Source organism: Ipomoea triloba, chromosome 3 (genome assembly GCF_003576645.1).
Source record: "Ipomoea triloba cultivar NCNSP0323 chromosome 3, ASM357664v1".
In the NCBI taxonomy this organism is placed as follows: domain Eukaryota; kingdom Viridiplantae; phylum Streptophyta; class Magnoliopsida; order Solanales; family Convolvulaceae; genus Ipomoea; species Ipomoea triloba.
This window is the reverse complement of record NC_044918.1, coordinates 28,130,012-28,144,274: the sequence shown is the minus strand read 5'-3', so window position 1 is coordinate 28,144,274 and position 14,263 is coordinate 28,130,012. Positions and strand designations below refer to the sequence as shown.

At 38.1% G+C, this 14,263-nt stretch overlaps 2 protein-coding genes across 2 annotated transcripts; both read right to left on the bottom strand.

Moving 5' to 3' along the window:
• Positions 1-937: 937 nt before the first annotated feature.
• Positions 938-9,597, bottom strand: LOC116012713 (mediator of RNA polymerase II transcription subunit 15a-like). Its single transcript, XM_031252356.1, has 11 exons — positions 9,319-9,597; positions 8,511-8,622; positions 8,200-8,320; positions 6,460-7,767; positions 5,960-6,030; positions 4,903-4,977; positions 3,430-4,707; positions 3,002-3,337; positions 2,122-2,322; positions 1,929-2,017; positions 938-1,548 (listed from the first exon to the last, which is right to left on the bottom strand). Exons 1-11 carry the CDS (start codon positions 9,474-9,476, stop codon positions 1,341-1,343), a joined length of 3,957 nt encoding a protein of 1,318 aa, XP_031108216.1. The 5' UTR covers positions 9,477-9,597; the 3' UTR covers positions 938-1,340.
• A 2,356-nt stretch (positions 9,598-11,953) lies between these two features.
• LOC116013170 lies at positions 11,954-12,817 on the bottom strand. The gene has a single exon (XM_031252819.1). It carries the CDS (start codon positions 12,815-12,817, stop codon positions 11,954-11,956), a length of 864 nt encoding a protein of 287 aa, XP_031108679.1.
• Between the last annotated feature and the right edge of the window lie 1,446 nt (positions 12,818-14,263).

Below are 14,263 nucleotides of genomic sequence, written 5' to 3'. Positions count from 1 at the left end.
GGAGAGCTTTGAGGGGATGTTTTGATCCAAAAGAAGCAGAAGCCATATGGGGTTAAAGAGCATTTGCATGGCTTAAAGAGAAGATTGATTTTGTTATAGTCGAAATGGATGCACTACAACTTTTCAATGAAATTCAGTCTAGAAAGTCCCTATTATCTTTTGGTGAGAGATATCAACAAATTGCCCAGAGAGCTTCATAATTTAATCTTCAATTTTGTAAAATGATTTGCAAATCGGGAAGTACTTGCTAGGCATGTCGTTTGTTTGTCATATCTTACAGAATGATTATTCATTCCCCCTACTTTATTTGGAATGTTCTCGCTTCAGATTTGATTAATTAATTGAAGAGTTAATTCCAGCAATGGTCCTCCGACTATGTTGATTTTTCAAAATTAGTCCCCAACTTTTAATTTGGACAATTTAATTCCCTTGACTTTCAAATTCTTTCCAATGTTGGTCCTTTAGTCAAATTCTGGTTAAGTTGAGGGCAAATGAAGAGGTAAAATTGTCTGTTCATCTGTATAGTATATTATTACTCGTATTTCTCCTGTCTTATACGCTATATATATAAATATAATCTCAGTCGAAGAGACTTCGACTGAGATCAATGGCTTCGATTGAGACTTTGACTGAGATTATATTCATATATATAGCATATAAGACGAGAAATACGAGTAATAATACACTATACAGATGAACGGACAATTTACCCCTTCATTTGACCTCAACTTAACCAGAATTTGACTAAAGGACCAATATTGGAAAGAATTTGAAAGTCAAGGGACTTAAATTGTCCAAATTAAAAGTCGGGGACTAATTTTGGAAAATCAACACAGTCGGAGGACATTGTTGGAATTAAAGTTGTTTGCTTTCTAAAAAAAATAAAATAAAATAAAATAAAATAAAAAAAGAAGAAGTTTTTGACCTTCAGAACATATAGGGAGTAAATGAGAATAATATAAACTTATAGTCCATATACAGGCAGGCAACAGGGAAGAAAAAGGAATGCAAATCCTTTCATTTCAAGCAAAAATAAAAACTTACCTCACAAGGCAGCCTTTCATAGTTTCATGTTATTGGAATATACATAAAATCTTTCTTACGATTTGCCCCTCACATACCCACTATTTTGCCTCTGCCAGATCAAATAAAAGCAAAGCAACCTTACATTACTATGGCTCGGCAGTCGGCTCCAAGGCTGTAAGAAAACAAACAGGAATGTGTATGGAAGAGAAAAATAGTATGCCGCTGACAAAACCATTATGCCATTGAAACTCCAGGCCATACTCGGAGTTGGGAATCCTTTTGATGTTACTCCGTATATTATTAGAAGAGTTTGCTCATGCGCTACTCAAACAGTTTTCCCAAGTCCCATACTTTGAGCTGAAACTGCCCCCACCGCTTTGTTGCGCATACTCGGAGATGACTGCACGTGCACAGATATCCCAGGTCCTTGCCATCTCCTTCAATGACATCGGTTGAGATAGACTTCTGAGAGATGCACAGAACCTTGACTTGGCCTTTATCGACAGATCCTCGTACTCCATGCTGCATATCAAACATAAACCATTTCAATCAGTGAATGGTGAACTTAAGAATACTTTAATTTGCAGGTACAAGTGGTAAAAGGAAGCAAAGAGAGCAGGAGATCAGGATCTGGAGAATTTTCATAACCTTAAAGCATGCAGCAGCATGGAATGGGATATAGAAAATTTTCTTTTTCTTTCTCCCTTTTTAATTAGTTTCTCTTTTTAGCCAGAAATTGTGACAAATGCATTATTCACCAAAGAAAAAAATTACACTGCATGAAGCAACCAAGTGGGGCATCTTGGTGTCTGGAAACATGTGGTGTGTATGTGTGCAGACTGCAAACAGAGATAGATAGGGGTATGATGGGGGCAAAAACAAATTAGAAATTGACTCCTGACCTTATTTCAACTGGGAACTTCTCCAAGAGTATAGGAGAGCACTTCGGATAATTAGCAGGAACAAGCAATCTCAAAGGCTGAATTGGTGACTGCTCAGACAAAGAAAAATATCCAATTTAAAAAAACAAACAAACAAACTAGAAATGAATATAAGTTGTTGCATGCAATTAAATCTGTGTGGAATGAATCTTACCATTAGTGCTGAAGCAAACTGTGATTTCAAATTTGGACTTAGAGCTACAGCATTGAACGAACACTTAATGGTGGTACCTTCACTGCCAACTGCTGCAGGAGCTCGAGTACTTGGATCAACACCTTCATCACTGATTTCGACTACAGTATCTATCAATCGTCGATTAATATCCTTTATCTCTTCAATGAGTGCATGATTAACCTGCAACAGTTAAATAACAATATTTTATATTAAGAGGCTAAAGAAAATTAAAAAGTAATTTCCCTGCACAAGATAATCAACTGCCCACTGGCATGCTTGTGACCATTGAGAAAGACAAATCAACACATTAAGATAATAACTGGAACACCCTAACCACCATTTTTAAGAAGAAATGATCTGGAATTGGAAACAAATAGGAGAAAAGCTAAAGGGAAAATAATGGAGTCAACTATCTTGCTTTACTAAGCAAGTTAATCAAAAGAGCAAGCAGTCTGAAAAAGGGGATTGCAGTCAAGTGTAATGGAACCTTGTTTAAGAAAGAGAACTGGTTGATTTGGCACTTCCTTTCTGATGCTTCTTTATTTTCTAAGAGAATCAGAGGTATCATGCAAGCACTCAAGGGCATTCACTGGTCTTTGCTGAATGAGAAGAATCCTAATTGTCATGCAACACTGGGCCAATACTAGTGTTTATGTAAATTATGAGTACAAAGGCTAGATAATGAGCTGTACCCAAGAATCAATCAGTCTCTTTTTCTTCAACTAAATGAAAGAGAATAAGAAGATGCAACAGCAGTGAATGTGAATACCTTATGAAAGTGAAGAAAATATATAGCAATGGGAAAGTCATGGGTGATACTTGTTTCTATGAGGAAAAAGAATGACAGTGAACATTATACCTCAATCCTTGGCTTTTTGGCACTGGATGTTGCTGTGGACTCTAAATCAGATGTTTCAGAGCCATTCAGCTGTCTAAAACTATCATTCACACTTCCACTAGATGACACTACATTTGAAGTTGTATACCGTTTCATTTTCTTTGTTCCAGTAGGTCCATCTTGTGTAAAGAAATTTCTTGCTTGCAGACGACACCTTGTCATGGCAACCAAATCTTCACCAACAGCTGCCCTTGATCCATTTCCTGGTGCAGATCCAGCTATTCTGTCAATCATGCTGACAACGGAGCTGATGTCACTAACTGATGAACTGAATGCCTCAGGAGACATCCTACTTGCCTGAATAAAACCATTACGTAAAAAATATAAATTAGACATGGATTTGAAGAAGAATTGTACAATGCAAAATAAGCAAGAAAACTTATTCTTACCACTTTAATCAAGCGTTCCAGGGGTTGTTCTACACTCGACTTTCCAGAAACGGTTGATACATTTGCATGTGCTCCGTCTAGACTGGAAAATTCAGCAAGCAAAGGTGATGCTGATATCCCTGGAGTACCAATTGCAAGAGATTGACCTGGTGCAGATGCACCAGTAGCTTGTTGATGCCCTATGCTTCCAGCATTAGGGAGTGACTGAATGCCAGCACTAACTTTGTCAGACTCCCCAGGCATGGGAGATGGAGCCAAGGGAGTTGAAGGAGAAGGGACAACAAAAGGTGAGCTTGCAGATTGCAGAGGTGTTCCAGCTTTAGTCAGAGAAGCCAAAATATTTTGCTGGTCAATTTGTGGAGATGGATGCTGGGATAGCTGGGGAGATAAGGCCTGTTGAAGTTGAGGTGATGAAATATTTGACTTATGATGGGGGTGCTGTGCTGCCACGCGCTGGCCTATGGACTGATGCTGTGGAAGCACACCTGATTTGATACCAATCTGTTGCCTCATCTTCATATCATTAGAATCAGATATCTGGTGAAGCTGTTGCATCTGATGTGCTGTCAATGGAGTCTGTGATTGCTTTATTTGCTGCTGCTGTTGCATTAGCTGTTGCTTATGCAAAAGTTGTTGCTGTTGCATTTGATGTCTCATTTGCTGGTTATGCAGCATCTGCTGTTCATGTTGTTTAGGATGCTGATGTTGAAGTATATTAGAACTGGGCTGTAGGGTACTCAGGTTTGACTGCAGTGTATTTGCACCACTTTGTGATGATAGTGAGCTCATGTTTATCTGTTGAGGACCACTGACAGGATTCTGCTGTAAAGATCCAGTAGCCACCGCCTGCAGTGAACTTAATGAACTACCTTGCCCCAAATCCACACCAGTACCATGTTGAAGTGTGTTTATCATGTTCTGCTGAGAGCCTGAAACAGCAGATACAGATGATAATGAACTGTGCTGCATGGTGGTCAAACTATTCTGCTGCATTGTTGCCATGGAGCCCTGTAGGTTTACAGATTGCATTTGAGGATTAATTTGATTGTCATGAGTTTGTGTGTGTTGAGGTTGCCCTTGCTGCACAGGTTTTCGGGGCCTGTTGGAATTTAGAAAATAAAGTATTTGTTTCTCAATGGAAAACATTCTCTCCTTGTGTTGCAGCTGAACCTCACTCTTGTTAAGCTGCAAGACATGTAGAAAACGTTCCACCATACTTTTAAAGTTCCTGAGCTTGTTAATGTGATCAGTTGGGGGTTGCTGAGGAAGAGACTCACACTGCAAAGAACAAACAAATTGTGTTAGGATAGAATCTAACACAGAAGTCAGGAATATAGTGCAACAAAAAGCATCGACAGCCATCAAGGATTCATGTCTCTTGACTCTCTTCCTCTTATTATACACAGACAGTTAACAACTTAACATGTTCAGAGGGTCTGATGCAATATAATAAGTAAAATGCATTCATCTCACCTGAGCCAATTTGGTAGAAATCTTTACATGCAAGTCATTAAGATCCATAAAATGCATATCTTTCATGGACTTGATCTGCATAAAAGTTTCACAGATTCAGTTGCAGGGTTAAAAATCCTTCCAGACATCATAGAATATCCCTATCATAATACTTTCACATGACAACCAGACCACCAAATGGACCCAAAAAGAAAATGGAAGAAGCAATATCACTAAGAATAAGAATTAAAAATATCATGGTCATAGAATGCAAATGCTAAAACTTTGTAGGTGCTGAAAATTAGAGAAATTCACAAACAATTCTGCAACTCACTTGTATGCATTTCAGTTTAACAGGGAAAACATGGAATTCACACAACTTCAGCTTGTGTCTAACATCATCAACTAAGTCAAAGAAAATTAGAATAGAAAGACATTTTCCTCATAGAAAACATAATTTTATTGAAGAAGTTGAGATTATCTTGTCCCAGAGTCCAGATTATTAACTCATTAAACAATAAAGAAGATATTATTGTCTTCACCTCTATTCTTGGCCCACAGCAATCACAGATAGTTCATAGTATACACACATCATCCTATGGCAATCACAGATGGCATACACACACCATATGACTTATATGTCAGTACTGTTTAGTTTCTTACAGTCATTGCATGCAAATCTCTCTGAGTTTAAATCTGAGCTCATAACCCTCACCAAGTCTTTCCTCTCACTTTCTAGCATAACGATCTTTGCATTCTAGAAATATTTAGATGATTATCCCAAGTTGAATCGTATAGAAAAACACTAGAATGGTGTTTCAAATTACCCAAATGTGTAAACACTAAACAAAAAATGAAATGTCAGAAATGTTTTTTTAATCCCCGGTGGTTTTTGTGTCCATGGTCAATGATATATTCCCATTTCCAGCTAGTTCTTATTGATATGTTTTAATGACGGTCAAATTTAACAAGTCTACTCCATTTCTGCATCCAGACAGAATCCTTTTAAGTAATCTTCTGTGAATCTACAACCTTTCATAAAGTTACAGTTAAAAAAAAAAAAAAAAAGAGGATGTACCTTTTGGTAAGCCTCTTCCTGCCAATCAGCTCCATTTGCATTTCCCGTCTGAGCTGTTGAATCCAGAGATGCTATACCACAATTATAAATGTAGAATAGAGTTAGGTAGCTTTTAATGGTGAAAAACTTAAATAAAGCTACAGCGCGCAGAAACAAGTTGTACAAAATTGAAAATTCAATAAAAATGAAAAACAGGCCAGAAGTTGCAATTAAATAAGAAGCTCTTCTTTAAATATCAACCCCCAGTCTCACAGCAACAATAACAATAACAAAGGTAATGGATAATGGATTCAGGAGGATACAGCCACTATTTGGTCAACATTATATGAAGCAAATCCAAAAGCAAAAGGTGACTTGGAAAACAGACAGTCCCATTAAGATGGTTCAGATATTTGCAAATGGAAGATGCTTCAGAATTTATAGCATAAAGAGAACATCTATCAGAAATATGCAACATGAGTTTAAAATTGGGTAAGCTCAGGAGAGAAGAGAAGAAATACTTGATGAGGCTTCTGGAGTGGTCCTCTGCTGCTGAAAAAGTTGCTTCTGCTGATCAATCACATTCTGCTGAAGCAAGGGACTTGATGCTTGAATTCGCTGTTGCATTTCTCGTTGTAATGAATTTGTCTGGTGCTGCAATCCCAATGGTGGTTGCAATGCTCCAGGTTGTGCTTGACTCTGAGACATCATCTGCTGCTGTGTCTGCTGTGCTTGCGAATGAAGACCTTGCGTTGGCAATATTGTAGAATTTGGCAGCATTTGTTGCTGGACTGGAACCTTTGAATGTTGTAACATTTGGATAGGATGCTGATTAGTAGGCAATCCAGAACTAGAGGATTGATTTCCAGGCATCTGTTGTTGCTGTAGCCCAACGACATTACCTTGACTGCCCAATTGCTGCTGATGTATATTCTGAAGGTTATTCTGCTGATTAATTAATTGCTGCTGTTGTATGTTTGAGTAGTTATTTTGTTGGGCAATCACCCTAGATTGCTGGTGCTGCATGTCAAGTAAGTTGTTCTGTTGGCCTATCAACTGGTTCTGTTGGATATTTGCAACACTCTGCTGCTGACCAATCAACTGCTGCTGTTGTTGCTGCTGTTGGTTTTGCATCAATGACTGCTGCAGCAGTGATCCTTGCTGTTGATGAATCATTGGAGCCTGTTGACATTGTTGTTGCCTGAGAACTGATTGTGAACGTTGCTGAAGTACAGATTGAGTTGGTTGCTGAACAGAAGCTTGTTGGTTCTGCTGAAGAGAAGGCTGCATGACAGCTTGCTGAGATGATTGGATCTGATTCTGTTGTAGTAAGTTTTGCTGTTGCTGCCGCTCCTGCATATGAGATTGCATCAAAGATCGCTGCTTCATCATTTGATTGTGTAAATGCTGCTGGTAAAGAATTTGTTGTGAACTCTGAGATTGTTGTTGTTGCTGCTGCTGCTGCTGTTGGGAAATAACCTGTTGCTGCCTTCCCTGCACCTGTCTCTGAGAATTGGCTACCATATTGGAACCCATCCCTTGGCCCATGGTGTTTGCCACTGAGTTTTGAGAAACATTGGGAATACCTTGAATATTCTGCAAACCAGAACTTTGGTTGACAACATTTGCCACGCTAGGTTGAGCCAAATTGCTGCCAGTAGGGAGTGCAGGCACCATATTTGCAGAACTTTGCAGTCCAGTTGATGTTATATTATTCTGAATGTTCTGAGACACCAATTGCTGTCGTGTTTGAGATTGATTGGTCGCCATAGGAATAGAGAGTGGCTGTCCTTGGCTGTTAACCTGGTTTTGCATTACATTGTGTGTCCCTATAGAAACAACAGAATGTACTGATCATTGAATGCCAAGAAATGTGTCAAAATCATACTAATGCTAAACAACAAACAAAGCACACCAATAAAAATGGAGAGCAAATCATTTTAAATTTTAAAATACAGTAAAATATGAACAACCACATTCCAAAATTAAATATTATATGCCAAAATTAATTAATACAAATAAAAAAGAAAAATGATATTCAAAAATGGTAATAAAGCATTGCAAAGGAGAATCATCCACCCAAGAATTTCTGTACTAAACAAAGACATACATGAAAAAGAATCTTCTAAGTTCTAACTTAGAGAATAGAGTAATTAGATTGAATATATAGTCAAATGTCCTCTTCAACAAAGTTGGGACTTTTACAAATTAATTAAAGCAGAACAAAAGTGCACAAATAGATGAGGCTCCTGTTATTTCACCTGGAAGTTGGGGATTCTGAGCACTAGTTGTATTGTTAGACTGCAGAGAATTGGCCATGGGAGTTGGTGATTTTGTCTCCATAGACAACATCTTTAAAGATATCTTCCTCAGATAATCTGACTGCAATAAAATTAGACAGGGAAGGAAAAGGTGTCACTAAGGCCTTAAATATATATATATATATATATATATATATATATAGCTTCCACACAGAATATTCTGATACTAGAAATAAAAAAGTAAACCAAGTCAATAATTAACATACTTAAAACAATGGAGAGATATTGGTAATCACACATCACATACACACCTGACTTACAGCAGCAGCATAAATCTTTTCCTCAAACCTTACTGCAATTTTCCTAAGCTCATGAAGCCCTTCTGGTCCAGAGAAGGGAAGATGCCTCTTTAAAGTCTCCATTCTATAGCCATCACAGTTGAAAGACATATCCATCAGTGTAACAAATATGGAAATAGTATCATATGTAAAAGAAAAGCACTTCAGAGCCATCCCCAAGCACTTCAGTATTAACCAAACATAAATGTAAAAGGATTATCATACACAAACCTAATAAAATGTTTAAGATTTTCTTTTCTCCTAGCAGACAGTAGGAGTTGCAAATACAAGACAAGTAAAAGCAGTTTTGCACCCTTCTCTACCTTCAAGCCGTATCTCAGAGTATAGATAGTATGTCCAAAACATGTACATTGTTACAATAACAATTCAAGAAATAAAACAAGAAGCATTGGCCTTATTGAATACGAGGATGTTTATGGCCCCATTGATTAAGATCAATTCCTTAGCCGTGATCCTATGAATATTAGCAATATCCAGTGGAATCTATGTCCAATTCTTCATGCTTATCAATCAGCCTAAGATATGGATTAACAGTAGCGATGATAGAAAGAAAGCAACTTTGGAAATACCGATAAATTCCCACAGAAAAATAGGTATTCTCAAAAAGGGGGGGAAAAAACGAAAAGCTCGGAAAGGCCCTCCAATTTGCAAACCATAAATCATAAAGCTCCAGTAAGAATTTCAAAAAACCAATTATCACCATAAATCAAATGTATATTACCTAGAGAATTCCCCCCCAAAAAAAGTGTGAGAGACTTACATCTTGTTGACAATCCTCTGACGTGATTCTGGTTGTAGCTGAGCCCGCCAATCGCCAGTCTCGACAGCGCCGTTTGCCGCCACCGGTGCCGGGGCGGTGGCATCGCCGGCCGGCGCCTGACCCTGAGCTTGGGCCGTTCTCCAATTATTCCCATCCATGAATGGATTCACAGATTACAGATACAACAAAGAATACTCAGTTCAACGAGATTGGTACCCAGAAAACGATAGGAACCTCACAGAGAGAAAGAGAGATCATATACTCCGTAAATCAGAAGCGAACTACAAGAATGGGTGAAATTATATATAGGAGTTGGGACAAATAAATCCTTAATTAGAAGTAATAAGTCAATAATTAGGAATTTCCACCCAGGAAATTTATTAATTATTTAAGTTAGTCCAATTCTGGGAGTCCACGTGGCACACCATACGGTTTGCAAGCCGCCATAGTTTCCTCGTCAGTAAACTATTAGGCCTTCCACAATAACAAATTTACATGAGATTTTGCAGACCTTAAAGTTTGTGATGGGTGTTTTAACTAATGTGAGGGATTTTATTTGTTTGTATTTTACTCCTGCAAAGTTGAGGATTTTGCAGAGATTGGTGGGCCATTGTTGAGAAGAGAACTACGCCTCACAGTAGTGCACGCGCCCGCCCGGGCGCGTAAAATACTTTTATTTTTAAATTTTTTTCAGCTTTTTGGTTTGGTTTAATTTTTTATTTTTTTTCTCCACCCCATTTTCTCTTTCCTAATCACTCTTACAAAAACTCCTCAAAACCCACACCAAATTTACAACTATTGGGGAAGGCCTTAGGATTCATTGAAGAGTGACTTGCTTGTTTTTTTTTTTTTTGAGATATGACTTGCTTGTTTTAATTCGTGTCACTTTGTGCACATTAGGTGATTAGCACAACTAGTACTGTCAAAGTCGCCTCCCCCATTAGGCCCGCCTCATCGTGAGCTTAATTTTTAGCGGGCTTTTGCGGGCCGGCCTATTAGGCCCGCGGGCTAGAATTCATACAACTCTAACCCGCTCCGCGCGAGTTGGCGGGCCTCACAGGCTTGCTCGCCGATTTTTTTTTTTTTTGTTTCTTTTTTTTCATGTTAAATTAGGTAAGAAAAAACTATAAAGATGTCAAAAATGACATATCAAATATATATATAATTACATATAATTACATAAATATAGAACAATTAAACACTCAAATTATTGAAATTAACATCTAAACCTATCAAAGTAGTGCAGTACTAATGATAATATATACTGTATGAAATTATGAATCATAATATATACTGTATTAAGTAATATATTAGTACTATGATTGCTTTCGCCATTTAGGATTGTTATTTCACTTATTTGGTAGTATTTAATTATTTAATATTTAAATAATTATATGTAATTTTATATATTGAAATCTTAGACTACCCCAATCAAGGTCTAAGAGATTGAAAGAGTCTCCCAATGATTAAACCTAATTGCTAGATTTATTAGAGGACCCTTAACTACTTACTGGTCTAGTGCAGAGATAAGAACAATGCGTGTTAAAATGCAATCATGAATAAGCAGATATTAAAGCAGTAAGAACACCAGAAATTGGTAACCCAGTTCGGAATCTCAATTCCTACGTCTGATTGGGCAACTCTTCATTGATCAACACTGTGAAATGTACCACCAATTTACAGTCAAAAATCACGCGGTAACTCTAGAAAATCATCATAGGCTCCATTCTAGAGTTCAACCTTGAAGAGTTGACAAGAACTTGATCTCCCGATCTTCTTGAATTGAGGCTCCCCCTCAATGATAGCACAACTGGCATTCAGAGTGAATGCTTGCCCAATAAACTTCACCGAGAAGATGTATCTTGAATCAAAGGTAAGCTTTGTCAAGATTTCTTGTAATCACGTACATGGAAACTTCACATTTAGATCTTCAGTGTAAATTCTCTCAACCTGATCACAAGGGATTTGTCTCATATATATCTTGCTCTGATTCTGGTAAGTTGTTGGAGTCTCCGTAACTAACCCTGAACCTCTTTCTTGCCCTGGAACAGTGCTTCGTTCAGTGAGCTGTCTTCAAAGCCTTCCAAGTCTTCTGAACTATTTACTGAACTAAACTATAATAAACCTAAAACACCTTAAGAGAACATGTTTTTGAACTATCTGCTGAGCCAACAAAATTGTCACAAGAACTTGGTACAACTTAGGGAGTTTCATAATAATTTCCACTTAGTAATTTTATTAACAATCTCCCCCTTTGTAGCAAGTTTCTTGGCAATTCACAACAACTTCCTAAAGCATCAGAGATAGTTAAAACAGCGTTCATTCAAATAACATTGTCCCAAAAACACATTGAACTTGAAGATGATTATATCATCAGCACAAAGCATAAACAAGCTAAAACATAAGACCCTATTACACATTTCTAAAACACAAAACAGATAATATCTTCTTAGCAGATCTGAGAGTCTTCAAAAACATCCATCTTCAAGGTATCCAAACTTCAACAGTAACCAAAAAGTAACCAATGCTTAGAAGGTTGTTCATACTCCCCCTATTGCCAGGAACTTGTGAATCTGTAGCCACAAGACTCCTTAGCAGGACCAAGTAGGAAATCAACCCAGATATTAAAATAGAATCATTCCGATTCTAAGGATTCAGCCTCCTGGCTGTTCATGGTAGTATCAACTTCTGGTGGGTTTTCAACAGTCTGTTCATCACTTTCCATGGAAGGATCAGTAGGTAGTTCAGCAATAGTAGCAGTCATTTCTTGATCTCTTAACCTCAGTTGTTCACGCAATTGCATTTCAACTGTTCTCTTCTCAACAAGTATTTGTATGATTGTGTTGAGATCTTTGATGCTTCTGTCAAGGTGCTGGGCTGTGAGTTTGCTGATAAAAGGGACATCAAGGTTCAAGGTTAGGGCTGAGCTGCTTCCATGTTCTGGAAAAATGTCAAGCACATGTGATCCTTGTTTGAGTCTGGTATCAATCATTCTGACTTGAGGGGTTTCCATAGGCTCATTCTGCTCAGGTTTGAATCCTTGTGTGCGCAGTACTCCATAGATTGTACAGGGAAAAGGTAGCTTCACTTTGCTTTCCTTTGATTCTGGTTTCCTGAAAGATGCCACATGTTTGAAGATTATGTCACCTAAGTCAACGGGAATACCTTTTCCTATTTTGTATATCAGAGTGGCCATGAGCAAGTTTAATCCTCCTCTGTGTTCATTTGGCATCCAGTTTGTCATGGCTATTTTATGCAGAATTGCATACTTTGTTGACAAGGATTTGGCAGGCAGCATGCTGGTTTCAGCAGGCCAATAGCTATAAGTTCCTCCTGTGATGACCTTAGTGATGGTGTTTGCCCCAATAACCGGATCCTCAATATCACTTGCATCAATGCCCAGATACAGGTTGATAGTGGGAGTGTTGAAATTATATTCATTTCCTCTCAACCATACACGCCCATATTGTGATGATCCAGCCTCCTTGATGGTCTTCATTAGGTTTGCATAGAATTCCTTTATGGCAATAGGTGGGTAGCTTCTCTGGGTTGTCACAGGCTTGACTAGATTTAACTTCTCAAATACTGGCATGAATTGGCACTGGATTTGAACTTTTCAACATCAAGATACCTTTCACTCAAAATCTTCCTTTGGTTTATGGAGTCCCATCTTGCTGCGTATTCATTAGACAGGAATTGAGGAGTTATTATTTCAAGAGGTGCAATAGCTGATACATCAGGCTGGCTTTCAGGCTGTTGAGCTTGAATGTTCTTCTTTCTCTTCTTACTTCCAGTGGTTTCCTGAGGGATAGTTTGTTCAGCAATTGATTGTTTTCTCTTAAATTTTCGGACAGGTGATGGGGTTTCCTTCTCCTTTTGTTCTGTGATTATGGATGATCTGGTTTTACGCCTTGTGGCAAGGACTGGGAAGACTTGAATTTTTGTCACTGGATTTTTGTCAGCTTGTTCTTCTTGGACCTTCTTCTTCCCTTTAGCCTTTTCTTTGTTTCTCTTCACTTGTGACAGAGATAGATTGTCTTCTTCATCAGCTGGGTCTGCAACCTGTATTTCTGGAACATTTCCTATTTCATATTCAATCTCAAAGGGCAGTGGAGATTCATCAGTAGGGTTGGTTGGAGTTATTTCTAGGTTTGGTTCAGTTGGAGGTTCAGACCTAGTTTCATCAGTGTGTGACTCTTCTGACTGGATAGGAAGTGAGATTTCAGGATTTTGTTGTTTAGGATTATCTGCTTGTGTGGGTTGTGATGGTGGTAGTGATAGGATTGGATCTTGTGAGGGTTTTGTACCTTGAGGTATGTTTAAGGGGACAGATAATCGGTTAACAAGAGAGGTTGACCTTCTGTGTTCATACATGATGTTAAACAGATTAAGCTTAGAGAATAGTGAAGCAGGGGGTTCAAGCTGATGTGGACCATATACAACAGCAAACGTTGGATTGATATCAACAGGCAAGGGCAGGTTTTTATTAGGAATAGATGATTTTTCATGTTCATCATCTATAGGTTCTTGTTTTACAGAAACTAAGGGCAAGGGTTTTTCTACAGGAGTATTTTCTCTGTTAATTTCGTCCTCAGTATCCGATAGAACAATTATATCCTGAAATATTTGTTAAGCACAGAAACTAGACTGTTCATATACGCACATATGTTGAATAAAACAGTTAATAGAGAAGGGATTTTGCATAATAAACCTCAGGATCCTTAGTTTTTGATGTTCCTCCTGCCTCGACTACGAGTGGCTTGAGAAATCCTTTCAGATAATCTAGTTGTTCTGCCCTTGAATACCATGACCAGATTGGTTATCCTCCTAGAGGTTTTATCTTATTATTGATAATCATCACCATCTCTCGGGACGCCTGATGTTGAATTTCTGAAGGATATTTGTTTGTGAGTCTGGAAAAATCGAAGTATTGTGACTCATCTTG